Below are 20314 nucleotides of genomic sequence, written 5' to 3' on the forward strand. Positions count from 1 at the left end.
ATATGTTCCATACGAATACGATCAGGTTGCATGTGACTCAATTATACTTAAAATGATTCTCTGCCTATTTGTGATTTTAGTAATATGTTCAGATCATTGATATGATATTTTTGTGTGTAGATAGAATTATTTGTGAGAGTAAGCTATTGGAGCAATACTTTAAAAAGCTATAGAAGTATCAAACAAGATAAGGGAAACTAGATATAATTATTGTCGTTTTGTTTTATTTGGACTGACTAGTTGATCCTTAGTAATTGTGATTTAGATTGAATGATTGTCATATTATGATTGTTATTTTAGATGCATGGAATACTCTTGTTTGAGTTGGCTTGGTATATGAGAAGTGAAAATGTGTTATTTGTGATGATTGTTAAAGTTGTTTTTTGAGTTGTGAAATTAGGGGTTATCACTGTGAAAGGGTACTCGTAACTCTAATGAGTTTATTTAAGCACATCGGTTCTCTTTAGATGTGTATAGAGAAAGAAAACACTCAATTTATTGCCATTTTTGTTTTATTTGGATTGACTGGTTGATCCTTGATAATTGTAATTTAGATTGAATGATTGTCATATTATGTGATCTTAGATGTATAGACTAGTCTTGTTTGAGCTGGCTTGCTCTACGGAAAGTGAAAATGTGTTATTTGTGATGCTTGTTAAAGTTGTTTTTTGAGTTGTAAAATTGCGATTTAACATTGTGAAACGGTACTTGTAACTCTAATAAGTCTATTTATTAGTTTTGTTTAGATGCATATAGATAAAGAAAACACTCAATTGCAGTTAGAAGGACTACCTATTATGCATATTTTTAGTATGCGTTATGTAGACTCACTGAACGAGTATCAAATTTGGGTTTGGCAGAAAGTTAGGAGAGGCCTCCTTGTTGGGCGAGTGGACTCTTGCTGAGCGAGTAAGTGAACTCGATGGACGATTCTGTGATGTGGTATGAAATATATGTTTTGATATATGAATGATCTTTGAGAAACTATTGTGTTTTTGGAGTGATTAGAGTTTTAAAGAAAAGTAAACTTGCTTTATAATGAAAGAAATTGTTGTGATTTGATATGTTGCATGTGGTGGGATGAGAAGGTAGTAATTTCTAGGGAGAAATACTACTATGTTTGGTTGATGTGTCAAGTGTATTGATGTTAGAGTTTATAGTGAGACTACATGCCTTTACTAAGTAATTGAACTCATATAGGAGAAGATACTTAAAGTAAGAGTTGAAGGAGGTTCTTATAAGTAGATTTGGCGTTGGGGGTTAAGTTTACAAATAAGTGATTTACCCTATTATACTTCGGTATTAGATGTGGGCATGAGATGACAATGACCATTTAAGGGAATGATGAATATGTGCATGGTCTCATATTCTAAACAATATACTAAGTTCTTTGAATGTCGTGTTTCATGTATGATGAGTACGAAAGAGTCATGAGTTTTTTTGTGAGTGATAACTCAACTTATATACTTTCATATTAAAGTTTATTGTACTCCTTTAATATCTTTGTTTCTTTTATCTTTCAATTTTAACTTAAATTTAGATTTGTAATTTTTTAAAAACTTTAACAGCTACAACATCACTCGAGCAAAGATTGACAACATACATAGTTATAGATAAATATAAGGAAAATATTTATACTATTTTTGAATGTTATATTTGAGAGAAAAAAAAATGATAATTAATTTGGTGGCACCAACAGCGTAAAGAATCTCATAAAAAGTATAATAATTAAAAGAAAGCGACTAAAAATATTTGTTGTACCAAACGCCAGGGAACAATGGTTGTGGCCATGTCCCACTTTCTAGAAACCTAGAAGACAAAGAAAAGTGGCCACACATGGCATTGTAATGGCCAAAATAACACCAAGTTCATGATATTGTAAAATATGAAAATATTATTTTTTCTAAAATAGTGTCAACTATATAAAGTCTATAAATTAATTTGTAGGTGAAACTTAGTTTTCACATTTCTTTCTGAATCAAATTTTTCAAATGGATCGATAAATTGATTTTTGACAAATTTTTCGCATCTAAAAAATTCAGTAATTTTACTCAATATTTTAATTCTTTTAATTATAATTATTAATTGAAGTTTTATTACTAAAATAATTTCATCATTTGCTTTATAATAACCCTTTCTTCTCTGTCCATTTTTTTTCATATTACTCAGGTATCTGGTATCTGAGAAGTTGTGTTTTTTTATATCATGAATGAAATTTTTAAAGCATACAACCAAAAGAAATGAAATTGTCACTTAAGTGAAGATTTGAAAAAAGTATATATATAGAATTATCACTTAAAAAGAATTCAAAATTATAATATAGTGATAAATTCTTCCTCACTATTTCTTTATTCATAATCGAAAAATAAATTACACCATATCAATAAAAAAGAAAAAATATCTCAAATATTAGTTAAAAAAAATTAAAAAATGGGTTTAATCAATAATTTGGTACTGTATTTAAATAATTGATTCATTTGGTCATTGTATTTGTTTTTGACTCAATTAAATCTCAATTAGTTAAATAGAGTTCATGTGATCTTTTCTGTTAAATTGATGTTGACATTGTTTGAAATGGGACCACTTGTTAGACTTATAAAAGACTGAATTAATAATGTGGTTCCTATATTTTTGTTTATGATTCGTTTTTACACCTATATTTGGTTTGGACTTAATTGAGTTCTTGTGTTATTTAAAAAGAAACAATGTGACCTTATGTGAAATCAATCTTATTATTGTTAGGAAGTAACCACTCCGAGTTCAAACCATCTTTTATCTCTAATTCCTTCTTCTCTAATGACACGATCGCACCGAGATCATTTTCTTTAGATCCAAAACTGCCTCCTTCAGATCCAAGATTTTCGTTAATATCTAATGCATTGCAAAACATGAACACACAAACCTATTTGTTGTTTTTGGGTTTATTTCCAAAATTCGTGAAGGACAAGATTCGTAAAGGATGACACTGATGGAAAAAAGACCACATTGTGTCCATATATAAAAAAATAAGGATTCAACTTGAATCAGAAGAAAAAATGTAGGAAATAAAATTACTAATTAAGTCTTTTATTTGACTAAAACGTCAGTCGCCTTTTAAATATCATTAATAGTAATTTAATGGGACACTTAGTTGACTCTACTTAAAAAATATTAGGATTCAATTGAGTTAAAAATAAATATAAAGAAAAAAAACAAAAACTTGAATATGAAAATTAAATTACCAATTAAACAAAAATTTATTTATAATAACTCTTACAACAAATCTATATATTCAATTTATTTATTTATTTTGACTTTATTTGTTATTATTATTTATATGTTTCTTTAGTTTCTCCTATTCCTCCAATTGGCAGTAGAATTGAACATTGGTCATATTAAGTTAGATTGAAATTGAATTGGTTACCAATTTTATATAATTCTTAAATTTAATATTTAAATCTTTTAATAATTTTTTCTTGACTATTAGTCATACTAGAGACGGATTGTGTGACTTTTTGAGCGGGAAGAGTCACTTAACTTTGTGTTATCAAAATATATTCTATTCATTTTTAAAAAAGACACTTAAAAAATAATTCATTGACCATTCCCTTCTAAGTGCAAAGTTACGTGACTTTTCTCACCCTAAAGTCATTGCATCTATTTCACCTACGACCGAATAAAAATGCAGATCTTTTCTATAGTTTTTATTTGGACCGAAAAAAAAAATTGTATATACCAAAATTTGGAAAATCAAGTAAATTTGAGTAATCAAGTTGGATTAGATTAGTGGGTAATATTATCTGAATTTATATTTTAATATTTATAAATTGGTTAATATATTTTAAATTTTAATATTTTTTAATACGATACTATTTGTTAAAATTTAATAATAAGTTATATAAATCATAATCTATTATAATAATTATTATTAAAATTATACATGTTATTTTTTCAGTTAAAAATTCACTATACGCCATTTATTCAAAACAAAAATTATTTTCTTCATTAAAAATATAATTTAGTATAAATTTGCAATCAATAAAATCCAACCGAATTAATCTGTAACCTAAATAATTCAAATTTGACTAACTCGATAGGTTAATCGATAGGTTAAATGGTTGAATATGAATTTCAAAATATAAAATTCGAGTTATACTAAATTGTCCCTTAATTCCTATTTAAAGTGCATGCATTTATTTATTTTATTTACGGTAAGTGCATGTATTAAGTTATAAACAAAATATTAATCAGTACAACATAAAGCGACATGTATTTTCTCGCAATGAAGTTCCGAAACGACACAAAAATGTCGTTTTGGCGTTGGAAATGAGTTCTGCATACAGACACGCAACAGAGGCGTGCATGATGCCGTGTGAAATGTATTTCTTTGGGCCAGACACAACCTGCTCCAAGAAGCGTTGAAATTGACACCGTTTAGAGCCTTGAACACTCATGTCATACAAAAACGCGTGCGACGCCTACAACATTGTTGCGGTGGTGCCTCCGCGTTGCACGACGCATTGGTGGAGGGTCACGGTGGTTTCCGATCTGAGCATTAGAAGGTAGAAGAAACACGTTTTGGAAGAGGAAGAAGGTTGAGGGAGATCATGTTGGGCTTATGAAGCCTCTAGTAACGGTCGATGTCGTCGGCGACGATGGAGGAGGTGCAGTGACAACACTTGCTTCTGGTGTTGCTGTGTCAGAGATGAAAGAGGAGTTGGAGGTGCACCCTTTTTCACTATGCTCACTCTTCTATTTTTTTATTTGATTTTCGTTCGATCATTTCATTTTTGCACCTCATTGTCTACTATATCGTAACCCCTTCTTTGCTTTTTGGCTTTGCTGTTTACACCTCTGTACTTTACTAACTTGCACCACTACTTTTCTATTGTGCTGGTTTGTTCTAGCTTAATTTCATATTACACCTCCTCATATATATATATATATATATATATATATATATATATATATATATATATATATATATATATATATATATATATGTATATATATATATATATCCGTGTCCTATGTTCAATATTTTTCAATTTAGTTGTATTTGTGTCTCATGTCCGTATTAATGTTTATGTTTCATGATTTTTTCACTATATTGGATATTAGAAGTGAGTTCAAGGTAAATAGTCAACATAAGTTAATATATGACTGATATGTTTTAGAAATATTATGATGATAAATTTTTTCTTTAACTTCAAAATATTTGATTGTTGAAAAATTTAAGTGTGGATCTATATCTCAAGTTCAGTTATTGTATAAGAAAAAATATTTATATACTCATTACTTTAAGGTTTTAAGTTAAAGGTGGTGTTAATCTCCTACATAAGTTATGATCATGTCTATTGATGTTATTTATTTCGATGAATCTTTCATTGGTTTCAGAACCAAAAGTTAATCTTTAATCTGACTCAGTTATGTTAAGATGAATGACAATACAAGTAAAGGAGTTTCATGCTTTAGTTCGAGAGGAAGTATCAATTCATTATGTGAATTGAGTTTATGTCTCATTGATCTTCTCCCTAATGAATAACTGAAAGTTAACCTCTTAGATTAGTTCAACCATGTTTAAGAGCGAATCTCTTTAGTGGCAAGGAGGGACCATGACCCTCCCAAAATTTTGAAATTTTTTTAAGTGTATATATATATATATTTCAAATTTTTTAAATTGTAGGTAGTATATATTAGGAATTGATGAAAATTAAATTGTGTATCTTTTCATTTCTTTTATATGAAGCAAAACATTTAATGTTAATAGATAATAAAACATAAAATTAAATATAATAAAGAATGAAAATATTCAAGTTTAATTTATACGAATTATATTAATTACACCAACAAAGCAAATCATTCATATTAAGAATTTCAATTTTAATGAAAAAATCATTGATCTGTTTCAAAAAATTTAACAAAATTTACTATAAAAGACCAAATTGCATAAGTTTTTTAAAAGATCGGGATCAAATTGAAACTACAAAAAAATTGGATGACTAACTTAACATTTTTAAACGAAAACATGAATTAAAAGAGTAATTAAACGAAATATTTATTAACATAATTTTTATTTTCCTTTTCATTGTCTTTTTAGTTTTTCACGGATTATAATCATCTCTCACTCTCGTATGTTTTCTATTTGTTCATAAAAAAAAAGTTAGACACAAACTCATTATTTTTGCTCTCATTTCTCATTTATCCTCTTCGTTTCTTGTCTATTGTCTCACTTGATGAATAAAACATAATTTCTTTTTAGCTTTTTGCATATTCATTTCCTTATGAATATAGAAAAGAATAATATATTATGTGTTTTTTCATGATTGATTTTTAATTGTGACTTGACTATATATATATATATATATATATATATATATATATATATATATATATATATATATATATATATATATATATATATATATTTTCTTTTAATAATTATGTGTCTCAATTTTTATTAGATTATGATAAATTATTTTTAATATTATTTACAACAAAAAAAGGTATATTGATAAAGAATAAAAGAATAAATTCATTGTTCAAAGGTGATGAAAAAGAAATTATTGATAAAAACAATATAAATTCTACTTTTTCACATATTTTGAAGCATTACACTAATAATCAAAATGTTCGTTTACATAAGTCATTTTTTGAAGCATTATACTAATGATCGAATCTAATAATCTCAAAATTATATTACTTTGACCTCTCCAACACTTTTGGTCAAGATCTGTTACTAATCTATAACAATATATAAAGGGGATTCCATTTTTTGTGTCCACTTTTCAAAATACCGATTTTACTCCTATAAATATAATAATTTATTAAATTTTTAAAAATTGACCGTTATTTTTACAAACCTTTTATAAAATCAGATGTTTCTATTTCTTCTCTTCTTCTTTATTTATCAATGGTTAGTCTTTTATCTGTTCTGATATATTTCACTTTATTTTTAATAAATATAATTTTAATATATATATATTAATTTAATATATATATATATATATATATATTAACTTAATAACATTATAATATTATCACCTATTAATATAATGTCACGCATATTTAATAAATGTATACACACAGGCGCTAGTCATGTTAAGATGAATGACATGACAAGTGAATAAGTATTAGTGGTTTGAATTGTTTTCTTTTGAAAGAAAGTATTAATGTGAAGAAACTCCCTTAAAATTAAAATAGAGATTATTGTAAAATTGAAGTGTGAGAAGATAAAAAAAAATTGAACATCATATAAAAAAACATGTATATTTATTGTTTTAAAGCTTTAGGTTGGAGAGATGTTGATATCTTTTGTGAATTGGTCCCAATAACTTCATTTACATTTCCGATCTATATTTTAGTTCTTTACTTTTTTACCTTCTTCAGCTTTATGATGAAGTTCTTCTGGTGAGATTTTTGTTGGTTTTAAAATATGAAATTTAGGTAGGAATATTTTCTTATTAATTAAATCTCAAAACACTCTATAATTCTCCTTTTCATAATTGCTCTCCAACTCATCGTGTATATATTGTATTTTCATAGATATTAAAGAATCTCATTACAACTTCAACCAACTCAATTGATTGAGATAATTCACGAAATTGTAGAACAAAAATTGTGATAGAAGACAAAATTGACAGAGTGGAAGAGAAGATAAAGGTGTTTATTACTCTTCTTTTTTGTTTCTTTAACAACATCATAAGAGTTAGCCCCACGTGTCATAACTTCTAGAAGGATTCTCAATCATCTACCTTTTTTTTTCTTATTATATAATTTTTCTGCTACCTTTTTCATGAATATGTGAACTAGCTGCTGCAAAGACATACTTTTCATATAACCATTTTCATTGTTTTATTAAGTGTTTTTATAATATTTAGTTAATTAAAATATAAAGTTAATTAAGAGGTGGGTATTTTTATAATTTCACTTTTAGAAATTTCTAACACCACCATAAGGAAATAGGTCATTCTCAAATGAAAAGCAGCATAGAAAAGAATGGTTAAATATGTTTTTGTCCCTCAAGTTTTAGTAAAATTTGGAGTTAGTCATTCTTCAAAATTTTTGACCAATTTAGTCTTTCATCTGTAAAAATGCATAAATTTAGTCTTTTTAACCAAATTTTGTTGAGGTTATATGATGTTTCAAACGTATTTCATGATAGTATTTGAATTGTTTATTTGACACATCTTTGCTTCAATGTTAACTCAGATATTATCATAAAATGTGTTAAAATGTTAAATAGACTTAACAAAATTTGGTAAGAATGACTAAATCCGCAGATTTTTTAAGATGAATGACTAAATTGGTATAAAGTTTCGAAGATGGATTAATCCTAAAATTTACTGAAATTTAAGGGACCAAAATCATATTTAACCCTAAAAAAAAAACTCCAAAAGAAATGCTAATAACATAGTCCCAACATTCCATTCCAATATATTTTTTATAATGCGGTCCATTTAAAAAAAAATTAAATTTCAATTTCATAATGAGAGGATGCAACAATTATGCAAAGAAATATTTATATTTTCAGGTGAGTTTTTGTATTATCTTTTATTATGACTTTAAAATATATTAATTTTAATATACTAAAAAATATTTAATATATTTTAAAATATAAAATTAGTGTGTTTTAAAAGAATATCATACTGAATTAATTTAGTTCTATATTAACATTAACAGAGAAATTTAAAAGAATATCATATTGTATTTAATTTAATATAATACTACTCTAGTCATTTACTTCAGTTTCTAACTAAACCTTTTAACACACGCACCGAAATTCAGAAATCTTTACTAAATAATCTTTCAAGTCTCGAAGCTTATTAATTTTTTATTTTGATTCAAACACATATTGTTTAAATCCCCCACATCTTCCAATAGTAATTAATTATATGCTGGATTAATTAAAATAATTCCACAACAAATTACAAGCACTATTATTAGAAAGATTAACAATTTTTTTAAAAGTAAATAAAATAATAATTTATCCATTTTTAAAATATAAAAAACTCATAGAAAAAGGAAAACAAAACAAAGAAAATGGAACCCAAATCCAAACCCAACATGATCAAGATAATTAACTACTCTAACTAGTTTAATTTCACTCTCGTACATCCTAATATTTTCTCTTCGAGTCATTTTTTCTAACAGTTTTTTTTTATCTACAATAAAAATTGAATAAAGATTGAGGTACTTCAATAATTTTACATAAATATACATGTTAAAATAGCATAAATCACTAAAATCTAATCTAGACTTCAATCATTTGATACACTTTTTATTACTATCATCAATTATGCACTCATAAATTATTTTTGAGTTAATTTTCCTTAATATTGCTCATGTAAATATTTTTACCCCGTCAACCTTTGCATTTGTGAACAAAAAGTAATTTCAATAATCCATATTCTTTTCATTAAATTCATTCAAATAAACTTCCAAATTAGATTTCTTTTTTATTCGATGCTGACATTTTTTTTTCTAATAGTAATCTATTCAATAATATCTTATTTGGAAAATAACCCTAAATTGATTTAAGTTTGTGATTTTCTTTCGTAAATTTAAATATACCACTTATCTTTCAATATCTTATTTTATTAAAACAATAATTTAAAATATAGTTGAAAGCTCTACTAATCTTAAAAATATTAATCTCATTTTTGGTATTAGTAAAGAGAAAGAGGATAGCATATATTTTTTTTCAAAATTCTTTGTTTTATATCTTTGACTGAGTTATATCATCTCAATACTTTAGCAAGTGATGATAAATTTAGTTTGTTATTAATAATAAAATATTTTTATGCTACAGTAAAATATTTGATTAATAATCAATTTTAGTGACAAAAAATTATAAATTAATATAATGATTAATTTAGATAACAATTTATAAACTAAAAATTATTTGTAACAAAAATAATTTCAAAAAATTATAATTAGTCTTTGATAATTAAAATAGTTTTTATTATGAATTAGTTCATAAATTGATACAAAGGTTTTGATTACCAAAAATATTAATCACTAAATTGATATCTAATAAAAAGTTAATTTTTATTTAAAAAATTGATCTCTAAACATATTTTTTTTATCATTAAAATTAGTCAGTAATTAAGAGTTTTATGATACTATTATAATTTTTATATTGAAAAAAAGTAAGGTGATTTCTTCCTCCAAACGCCAAACGCATGAGATAAGATGACTAATCTGGTCTTATATATGCTGAAAATTTATATTCTGAAATATAAAAATATTTATTTTAATAGAAGATTGTATAATTTAGAATTTCTCTATATTACACAATTCAAGATTGAAACTGAAAATCTTAAAACAGAGAACATGACTTACTGAAATCTCCAATACTACCACCAAACACACTACAAGCTTCAAAACATACACGAACCTTCTTATACTAACACGATCAATACCTAATAAATTTAATTCTAAAAGGGAATATTTAATTTTTTAAAATTTATAGGGGTTCAGGTTGAAATTACGGAGGTGTAGGAAGAAATGCTCGAAACGAAAAAGAAAAGAAAGATTGGGTAACCAAAATGAAATGTTGGGCTTATTTACGTGATTGGCAAGGGGCCATTTCTTCTTACACCTCCATATGTTTTTTTTCTGCACCCTAACATTAAAGAAAACTTTAACTCTTCTCTTTTTGGATTAGGCAATCTGAAAATGAAAAATTACTTTTTAAATTGTTCTAAGCTTACTGGACTTTTCAATCTATAGACTTTCTAGATTATAAAATTCAAAAACAAATATTTATTAAATTATTGAATTATAATTTAAAAATATTTTTAAGGAAAAAATGATTTCCAGATTATAGAATTCAAAATATATGGAGGTTCAAGAAGAAGAAAGATAGCCCAAAAAGGGAGTAACAGCCCACACTAGCACTTCTCTCACGAAAAAAAGATTGAAGTTTACATGTTTCACATTTGAATTAACTTGAAAAACAATTCCTACCGAACACAAAGTTAGTTAATAGTAAGTTTGACTAAACTTTTTCTGTAAAAAACATAAAATAGAATAAGTTTTTCTTCGTAGACAAATTCATAAAAAAACATGTCTTAATTAGCTGAAAATTTTGTTCGGATTATAAAATAACAATGAAAGCCAAGTAGTAAACAAATTAAATTACACTACATAATGTCTCATTTTAATATCTTTACTAGTAATCTATAGTTTATAATTTTCTGCTATAATTGGATTACTATCACAAAATTAAATAGTTTTATTTAAAAACTCAAAATAACTCATGTATAAATAAAAAAAATGATTTAAAAAAAAGTTAATATTTATGAATGAAAATCTTATAACTTCAACTTTAATATCTTTTCACTTAAACAATTTATTTAGCCAATTAAAGTTTTCTTCATATCACAATTTTCAAAAAACATATTTGACTTAGTCTTCGGTTTTCTGTGAAAATCAAATTAATGTCAAGTAAATATTTAAGCAATGAAATTCATTATTTTAAAAATATATAATGGTGAGTAATATCAAGTTAATTAATACAGTAGTAAAGAAATTTTGAATAACTTATATAAAATAATAAAAGAAAAAACAGATACATGCAGAATAACAACTGAATTCTATGAACTTACCACCTATAATAAATTTTCTAACTTTCGCATCAATTATTTTAAAAATTATATCATAATAAATTTCTTATTGATGTGGACCATGTAAACGTACCCATTAAACTCAAATAAAAAAATATTTACATTCCATTCTTAAACCGCCAACGTTAAATATGTCCAGGAATCAGGTGTTTCGATGGAACAAAGTCAACGAGAAATCAAGGTTTGGAATCAAGATGAAATCAACGACAATGCAAAGTCCTACGAATGTTTTTGTTTGACAACTAATGACAGAGACCGATATAAAAAATGAGGAATGCGTGTTAACTAACGGTTAAGAAAAGTATAAAATGAATATATATGAATAATAATAATAATAATAATCATAAAAAGAAACTGCTCCAGAAAAAACTTGAACCAAAGCAAACGAATCCACAACAAAACTGAAACTGAAATTCACCCAAACCAAAAGCTTTTTCACTCAAAACTCGAAAACCGAAATTTTCATTCACGTAATAGAAATAATTGTTCTGGGGCAGTTTGGTTGCTTAATAGTTAATACCCACTTGAATAATACACACAAATGGAGACTCGTGTTGAAGGGAAACCTACTCGTGTGTAAGTACTTGGATTGGAATCCTCAAATTTATTCAAAAGGATTGTTTTTTCTCTGTTGGGTCGGTCTTCTTTATTAATGTTAGTATTTTATGTATTTTTGTTGAATAGCGTGGCTACTTATATATATGTATATATATTTTTTATTTTTCCCTAATATTCAATCTCTTCATTGCAGTGCATCAGAGTTCTCAGATAACTTGTCTGAGACTTGCAAGGTGTGATCTTTCTCCCATTTTGGTGAACCCTTTGTACAATTCCTTTTGAATTTTTAAAGGGTTAGTGTTTTTATTTTTACTTTTTTTAATTTATGTTACCCTAATTGGCAAGTCAAATGGGACTTTCTGTAGTTTGTTGGTGTTTATGACTGTTTTATTATGTTGTAGTGAATGTAATGATTTATGCAGTTTTACATAGGCTAGTTTTGCTGCTTCTATTATGATATGACAGTGTTTATTCAGAGTGTGTGAATTATACCTTTTGTTTGGAATTCGAGTGCAATGATGTTTGATTGTAGTATTTCCGTCTTTTCATTTTGTGCTAGTGAATGTTTCCTTTCAAAGTTTTGTAAAGAATCAGCTTGTCAGTTGTAAAAAAAATGCAATGTTGGAAATTACTGGTGTGAAGAAAGTGCTATGATATGATACAGAATTCGGTCAATGATTGTAGTGAAATGTAGATGATTTCTATTGTTTGTGTCACAGATGGTTACTCCTAATGGAAGAGCAATGCACAAGTCCGATGATGAAATTCCTTTTGACTCTGAAATAAATTTTCACCACTCAGAATCTAGTCTGGTGGAGGTACTTGGATCACATTCTGGAGAATCTCTGACTGTTCATCGTGAAACATTGGCTGGTATTGTTTATAGGAGCATACAAGTTGTGATTTTCTCTAACAAACTCAATTTGCTTATGCCTTTTGGGCCTCTTGCAATTCTTGTGCAGAAGTTGACTGCTCATCTTGTGAGTCGGAGTTCATACAATTCTTAATTTTGCTTCACTTTTTGATTGAATATCTTGTATTAATTTGTGAAGATGAACTACAGGGTTGGGTCTTTGCTCTGAGTTTGTTGGGTATAATGCCTCTGGCGGAGCGGTTAGGTTATGCTACCGAGTAATATTACATGTACTCTTTAAGGTTTTGAGTAAGGTTTTCACATTTTCTGGTTTCTGATGTTACCCTTTTCTTGGTCTTGTATAGGCAGCTGGCATTTTACAGTGGAGATACTGGTAAAGTAATAATAGCATTCTTCTAAATCTGTCTTCTGTTAAATCAGTCTAGAACAAACACTGAAATAAGTTAAAGAACAACCACTGAATGTAATATAATGTTTGTATGTGTGTATTTGTCTGACCAGTTAATTATTCAGACAAGTATCTCTTAAACTTTAACTATCATTTTTATATGCTATATATTTCATTGAAAAAATGACCCAGTTACTAACTTCAGCCTTACATGGTTTGAATATCCAATTGCCAAATCAGTTATCTACGTGCAGTATCTTTCTAAGTGTTTCATTCTTCTTTTGTTATCAGTCATGTTCTTGTGGTAGTTTATTTCTAATACTATTGTATTGTATGTTGCAGTTGGGGGTCTTTTAAACGCTACATTTGGAAATGCAACAGAATTGATCATCTCAATATATGCACTGAAAAATGGAATGACACGGGTTGTCCAGCTCTCTTTACTGGGATCAATTTTGTCCAATATGTTACTGGTGCTTGGATGTGCATTCTTATGCGGTGGGATTGTTAATCATAAGAAAGAACAAGTGTTTAACAAGGTAGACATGTTAGTTTCTGTCTTCTTTTTTTTATATCCCTTAGTTTCATTATGCATTACTTGTAGCTGATTCAATTTAGCATGTAGGCAAGTGCTTCTGTGAATTCAGGATTGTTGTTGATGGCAGTCATGGGCATACTTTTTCCAGCTGTTCTACACTACACACACACCGAGGTTCGTGTTGGGAAGTCAGAGTTGTTCCTTTCAAGATTCAGCAGCTGTGTCATGCTTGTGGCCTATGCTGCATACCTGTTTTTTCAGTTAAAAGGTCAAAGAAGTCTCTATGTATCTGTGGACGAGGTTGGCATTCTTACTAAGCTTCCCTTTTGTTTCCTCAGTCGTTCTTTTGTTTGTGGATATGTGGTATGCCAAGTGATATCATTGATTTGCTTGCTGTTGAGTATATGTAATCGTAATCATAACTTTGTCATGTTTAGTTATAACCTATATATGTTCTTTTCAACTCATAACTTTTGATGTTCATTACTAGGATGAAGCAAGGCTTGTTTGTGCTGCTTGACATTCAAATTATTATCTTGTTTCCTGTAAATGCTTGACATAACATTTTAGCTCACCAATCTGTGGTAACATGATGTGAATTCAGGAAGAGGTTCAGAGTGGAAACAACTCAAATGATGATGAATCACCAGATATTTCTAAATGGGAATCAATAATATGGCTTTCCGTTATGACTGCTTGGATATCAATCTTGTCTGAATACTTGGTTGGCGCTATAGAGGTGGATATCACATTTTTACTTTTAACTTATTGAAGCTTGGAAGCTTGAAAATACTTGGTGAAGTAGCAGTCAGCTGTTTTAGATTTTATCAGTTATTATTTTTTTTTCTACATAACCATCTATCAAGTCACTGACACATATCACATAATCCAAGTCTTAAATGTTAGTTTGACATTAGATGGTTCATATTTATCTGCATCAGATGCTTAGTCATATTTAAGATGTGATGTTTGTGAAGTTAAACATTTTTTGTCTACTAGTTAACTTAATCTGGATTTTCTGATAGATTCCCAAGGGTAGAGTGATAATCAGGATCACAAAATGAATGAACTGATAGATATGTAAATGAATTGGACATGAAATAACTTCTTCTCTAAGGAGATGCCACCTTACAACTGAGTAGAGAAGATATCCTTTGTTCTCAATGATTCCTCGTATCTCTTACAACCTTTAAGATTTAAGAATCTCCTGCAATGGAATAATTGTCAACCTAAATGATTCCTTTTTAACTACTACTTTTTGCTGAAAGAACCTAGGCCTTCCAAATTATAGCTGTCTCTGTTGTCTCCTATGATGTTGTTCTTCCTTCATCTTTGCCTTTGGTCTTATCTCTGTGATATCATTCACTTTCTTTTTTTTCTTGTCCTTTTGTATATTTACTAGAAATGTGATTTTCTTAAGATGTCATTATTTTTGAATTATAAATAAACTGAGATATAGTGGTCATTCTTCCTTCATCTACCCTCTTAGAATTCCTCACCCAAATACAGGGAATGTATTTTAAATGAAATTTCAGTATGTTCATATTTGGAGGAAATAAATGTTCTATTTGATAAACTGTTTTCCAGGGAGCATCTACTGCATGGGAAATTCCAATTGCATTTATTAGTGTCATATTGCTTCCGCTAGTGGGTAATGCAGCAGAGCATGCCAGTGCTATAATGTTTGCAATGAAAGATAAACTTGTGAGTTTCCTTTCATTTACTCACAGACATAGATGTGCACACATATTTATTGGTTTTATTCCTTGCAGGACATTTCCTTAGCGGTTGCAATAGGTTCATCCACACAGATATCAATGTTTGTGGTAAGTATTATATTATATTGTATGAATGGGCTTAACCATGTGCACAAATATAGCTAATTTTTCCTTAGCTGAATGTATTTAGCTTCTTCCTTTATCTAGTGATTCATGGCTTGATGCAGCATTAAGGGGGTTGTTTCATTCACAAGTGCCTCCTCATAGAATTTGGATTCTCTACTGGGTTTTTTGTGTTGTTTCTCTGTTGTGTCTTCAAAATACACTGATGGACATTGATTTTGATATTTTAAAATATATTAAAGAACTTTTTAAAGTATCAACATCGGTGTATTTTGAAGGCACAACAGAGGCCAGCACCAAACAATTCGGTATAGAATCTGAACTCCTCCTCATAACATATGTCCAGTCTGTGAAATTTCATTTTCATCACAGTTTCCTTTTCATTATGCAGATACCATTTTGTGTTGTTATTGGCTGGATAATGGGGAATTCTATGGACTTGAACTTTCAACTATTTGAAACTGCGGCACTATTTCTTACTGTTATAGTTGTAGCCTTCATGTTGCAGGTATGTGTTCAAAGATTTACTAAAGAATGAAAATTAAAAGTATGGTACTAGGGAGGACATGTTAGCAATGTCTTGATGATTATTGTGACATTTATTATGCATTTGCAGGAAGGAACTGCTAATTACTTCAAAGGACTAATGCTTATTCTTTGCTATCTGATTGTGGCAGCCAGTTTTTATGTACATATAGATTCCTCTGAATAGGGTACATGTGTCTTACATTGTATATTTAGTTTTCTGAAATGAGGTTGTGAAGATTTTGTTGTTTCTCTGACTCAGATATGAAATTATTTTTCCACTTCCTATTCCATCTTGTGATTGTGTTTCACAATTGTCATTCTCTTGCGTCCTGCTTGATGCACAAATTCAATTTTTCTTCAATTGAAATTCGATCTCAATAAATTTTAGTCCAAAATATTTTAAGTTCCCTTGACAAAATCAGCTTAGACTGAAATATTGTAATCTAAATTGAATTTTACCATATTTCTTTCTCGACCTATTTAGTCAGTCATTTAATGGGCTTAATTGGAGTTGGATTTTATGAGTTGATTCATTTTTTTTAAATATAAGTTATATTACTTTAGTAAAAAAATAGATGCATTATAATTTATATACCAAATTATTATATTTAAAACTTTTTTTTGCTAATATTAATTAAAATCTAAATTACATATTTTTTATTTTATTTATTTACTATATGTTTATAGTGGGCCAAAATGAACTATTGACTTGACATAGGGTCAATTACGACCTAAACATCGTTGTTTATTTAGAATATACTAGGTACCTATTAGGACAAACCACCAATTATAATTCTTGAAAACACGTAATTGTTGGTTAGAAAATTTTTACAATTTGTCTTTGGAAGGCACATGAGATACATTAACCTTGTTTAAACTTGCTGATGAACAAATTGATAATAAAGTGAAATATGTTTGATCTGTGAATGTAACACTAAGTTTGAGTACAAGTTACATCGATGTTGTCACAAAAATAAGGTGGACACTACATGGGTACTTGCAATTTCACGAAAATGTGAATGTTCATCAACCACAGCTCAAAAGTTGCAATGGTGTAAACCGTATTTGGATTCTCCGGAGGATCTCACAACTATACTTTTAACACAACGATGACATGGGTAGCCACTGAACATTGATAGATTGATGAGGATGTTTTACACAATTTACCTCAGTGCATGCCAAAAAGTAGGAGGAAGAATACAACATTTTATGGAGGGTTTAATGGAACAAAGCAGATGTTTGAGATATTGCAGATAAAGAATAATGGGTTTACGCACCAAACTGAGATAACTATTTCATGACAAACGACAAATAAGAACAATAAAGATTAGGATAATGAACAAATTCCAATAATTTTGCTAAAATATATGGCATTAGTAGTACGTGATCCTTCATGTAATTAAAAGCACATTTTTTATTCAGCTTGCACATCCAACACACAGTTCATTTGTACAAAAAGAAACTAGGCCGCTATCAACAAACCAAGGATAGTTCATGTACAAGCACCCTTCAGGTAATCTAACTTATCACTTCACTTTAATTATGATGAAGAATTAAATCCTAAGTTAAAAAGTAATTTGATAATAAAACCAAAACGAATTTGGCTAAGAACATTAAGTAAAAACACATTTTCTCTCATTTTTTAATTATTTTCTAAAAACATGCATTTACTAGTGTAAAACTGTATAATTAGTCGTCATCCCTTTCAAGCACCATAATCAAATGACAAACTTAAGAAGTACTGCAAACTTAAAGTATTGAGGGCTTATGTAAAAACCAGACCTTCTAATTCAAAACACCCTCTTCTAAGGTTCATGAAAAAACCAATTTCAAACATTTTTTTCGCAAACCATCCTCTTCTAAGATTCATGATCCAAAACCCTTTATAAATCGTAGAAAATTATAACCAACTAAAACATTCTAAATTGTAATCAGGACTAATTCAGCCTTTCCACGAGGGAAAAGGATGAACCCAGTGAAATGATCAGGGTAGTGGCAAACTATATGATAAGAAACTGATAAGCAAGATAGGAAAACAATTAAACTCATACTTCAATTCAATGTATGATACACTACCACGACATGCGAATCCATCTAGAACAAAGAATACAGATACATGTGTGGTTGTTTCAAAAAAGTGAAGCTGCAAGCTCCTTAACTTCCGCCACAACTTGATCGTAGTCAGACTTTAGTTTCTCTTGTTCTGCTTGCTCTAATTCACCCTTTGCAGGTTTAGTCTGCACCAAAACACAGCAAGTAGGCCTCTTTGTTGCTCCTGCACCAGCAAGGTCCTGGAAAACGATATAAACAACAAAAGTTAAATGAATCTGGGATAATAAGAGTTCCACCAACACATAAGAAAAGAAATCAACAATATTAGAACAATATCGATACTTATCCTACTCTTACAAACTTAAAGAGAAAAATATGACATGCTTTAGAAAAATAAAATGTGTAGATAGCAGAAAAAAATCGTAAACTCAGTACTATAAGCAGAGATAAGTGAATTAAAACTTCAAGCAAAAAATAAAACAGGCATGGCCAACTAAAAAGAAACTTAGTTCATAAATTTGGTAAAACAGTTTCTTCTTATAATGCAATTCTTCATATAGGATTAATATTTTCAAACTGAAAAGTAATTTAAAAATAAAAGATAGAGATAATATAAATCTTTACTTATTCTAATTATATTCTTCAAAAAAAATTGACCAGTGCAGTTGGTTTAATTCATTATGAATAATGAGATAGATTAGTATCAAAGCATACATAAACATACATGCAAAGAATGTTCCTGCATAAGAAAATGTAAAAAGCAGCAATAACATACTTCTTTAGAATTGACATAAATGTATGGAATGTCAGACTCTTCACAGAGAACGGGAACATGGGTGATAACATCAATCGGTGAAATGTTGCCAGCGATAACACAGAATCTGAAACGATGAAAAAAAAGGCAGAAAATTAGGGTAAGCAGTTTTGGAAGAGTGAAAATTAGGGTAAACAGCGGAGGTAAAAACATACCCTTTATGACCTCTCCGAATGCTTTTAACGACCTCCTTGACTCCTCTCTTTAAGCATTTGTGTTCGGCGGCTGAAAGAAGAGAATATTAAAAGGAAGAAGAAGAATGAATGAATGAAAATGGAAGAAAAGAAAAGTTACCTCTGCGAACAAGTTTTAGGGTACGCTTGCAAAGCTTCTTGCCGGCAAGGGGTTTAGCGATGGGAGCTAAAGACTGTGTCTTCTTCTTCTCTTTCACCGCCGATCTCTCTGCCTCGCTGTCGCTACCCATCTCTCTCTCTCAGTCTTTCTCTGCGCTCTCAATTGGAAAATGATGAAAGAACCCTTAAACCTAGGGTTTATTTACTCAATTCAGGTTTGGGTCAGCCCAGTCTCCTCCTGGGCTTGCTTTTGCGCAGTCTTTTTCTTTGGGTCTTTCTTCCTCTACCTCTAAAATTTCTTCTACTCCTCAAACAAAATTTTAAATCCCAAAAATATCTTTTTTGACCATTTAATTAAAACTACGAACATCACATCTTAAAATTATTTTCGGAATTCGGCTTCGAAGTGAAAATATTATTTTTAGTTTTTATATTTTGGTTTAATTATTTTTAATAATATATATATATATATATATATAATTTTACTTTTTAAATATATATTAAAATACTTAAACTTTATATTAAAAAAATATTAATTTTGTTTTAATTATTTTAAATTTTATTTAAAGTTTATGTTTTCTAAATTTTAAATATTTTCTTAATTTTATTTATTTTTTATGTTTTCATACTTCTTAATATATATTTGAAAAATAAAATAAAATATTAATATATATGTATATAATTTTATTTTTATTTAATGTACTGAAACATAAATATAAAAATAAAAAAATAAAACAAAAATATTATTAAACTTTAAATAAAAAAACAAAAATAAAAAATATTTTTTGTTTTTGACTTCCGGAAGTTGATATTTTGACT

General features: G+C 28.3%; 2 protein-coding genes across 5 annotated transcripts; one reads left to right on the forward strand and one right to left on the reverse strand.

Moving 5' to 3' along the window:
• Positions 1–4320: 4320 nt before the first annotated feature.
• LOC114188956 (vacuolar cation/proton exchanger 5) lies at positions 4321–16647 on the forward strand. 4 transcript variants are annotated; one of them, XM_028077638.1, is made up of 12 exons: positions 4321–4702; positions 12361–12460; positions 12887–13147; positions 13231–13298; positions 13386–13414; positions 13772–13968; positions 14055–14267; positions 14572–14706; positions 15555–15671; positions 15740–15793; positions 16200–16316; positions 16425–16647. In XM_028077638.1, exons 3-12 carry the CDS (start codon positions 12887–12889, stop codon positions 16518–16520), a joined length of 1287 nt encoding a protein of 428 aa, XP_027933439.1. In that variant the 5' UTR covers positions 4321–4702; positions 12361–12460; the 3' UTR covers positions 16521–16647. The 4 variants fall into 4 exon arrangements, with proteins under 4 accessions (XP_027933439.1, XP_027933437.1, XP_027933436.1 ...); XM_028077636.1 differs by lacking the exon at positions 4321–4702 and adding an exon at positions 11956–12185; XM_028077635.1 differs by lacking the exon at positions 4321–4702 and adding an exon at positions 11962–12185 and having other exon boundaries at positions 12361–12400.
• A 1679-nt stretch (positions 16648–18326) lies between these two features.
• LOC114187194 (H/ACA ribonucleoprotein complex subunit 2-like protein) lies at positions 18327–19792 on the reverse strand. The gene is made up of 4 exons (XM_028075362.1): positions 19497–19792; positions 19358–19427; positions 19164–19269; positions 18327–18627 (listed from the first exon to the last, which is right to left on the reverse strand). Exons 1-4 carry the CDS (start codon positions 19624–19626, stop codon positions 18466–18468), a joined length of 468 nt encoding a protein of 155 aa, XP_027931163.1. The 5' UTR covers positions 19627–19792; the 3' UTR covers positions 18327–18465.
• Between the last annotated feature and the right edge of the window lie 522 nt (positions 19793–20314).

Source organism: Vigna unguiculata, chromosome 6 (genome assembly GCF_004118075.2).
Source record: "Vigna unguiculata cultivar IT97K-499-35 chromosome 6, ASM411807v1, whole genome shotgun sequence".
Taxonomy (NCBI): Eukaryota; Viridiplantae; Streptophyta; class Magnoliopsida; order Fabales; family Fabaceae; genus Vigna; species Vigna unguiculata.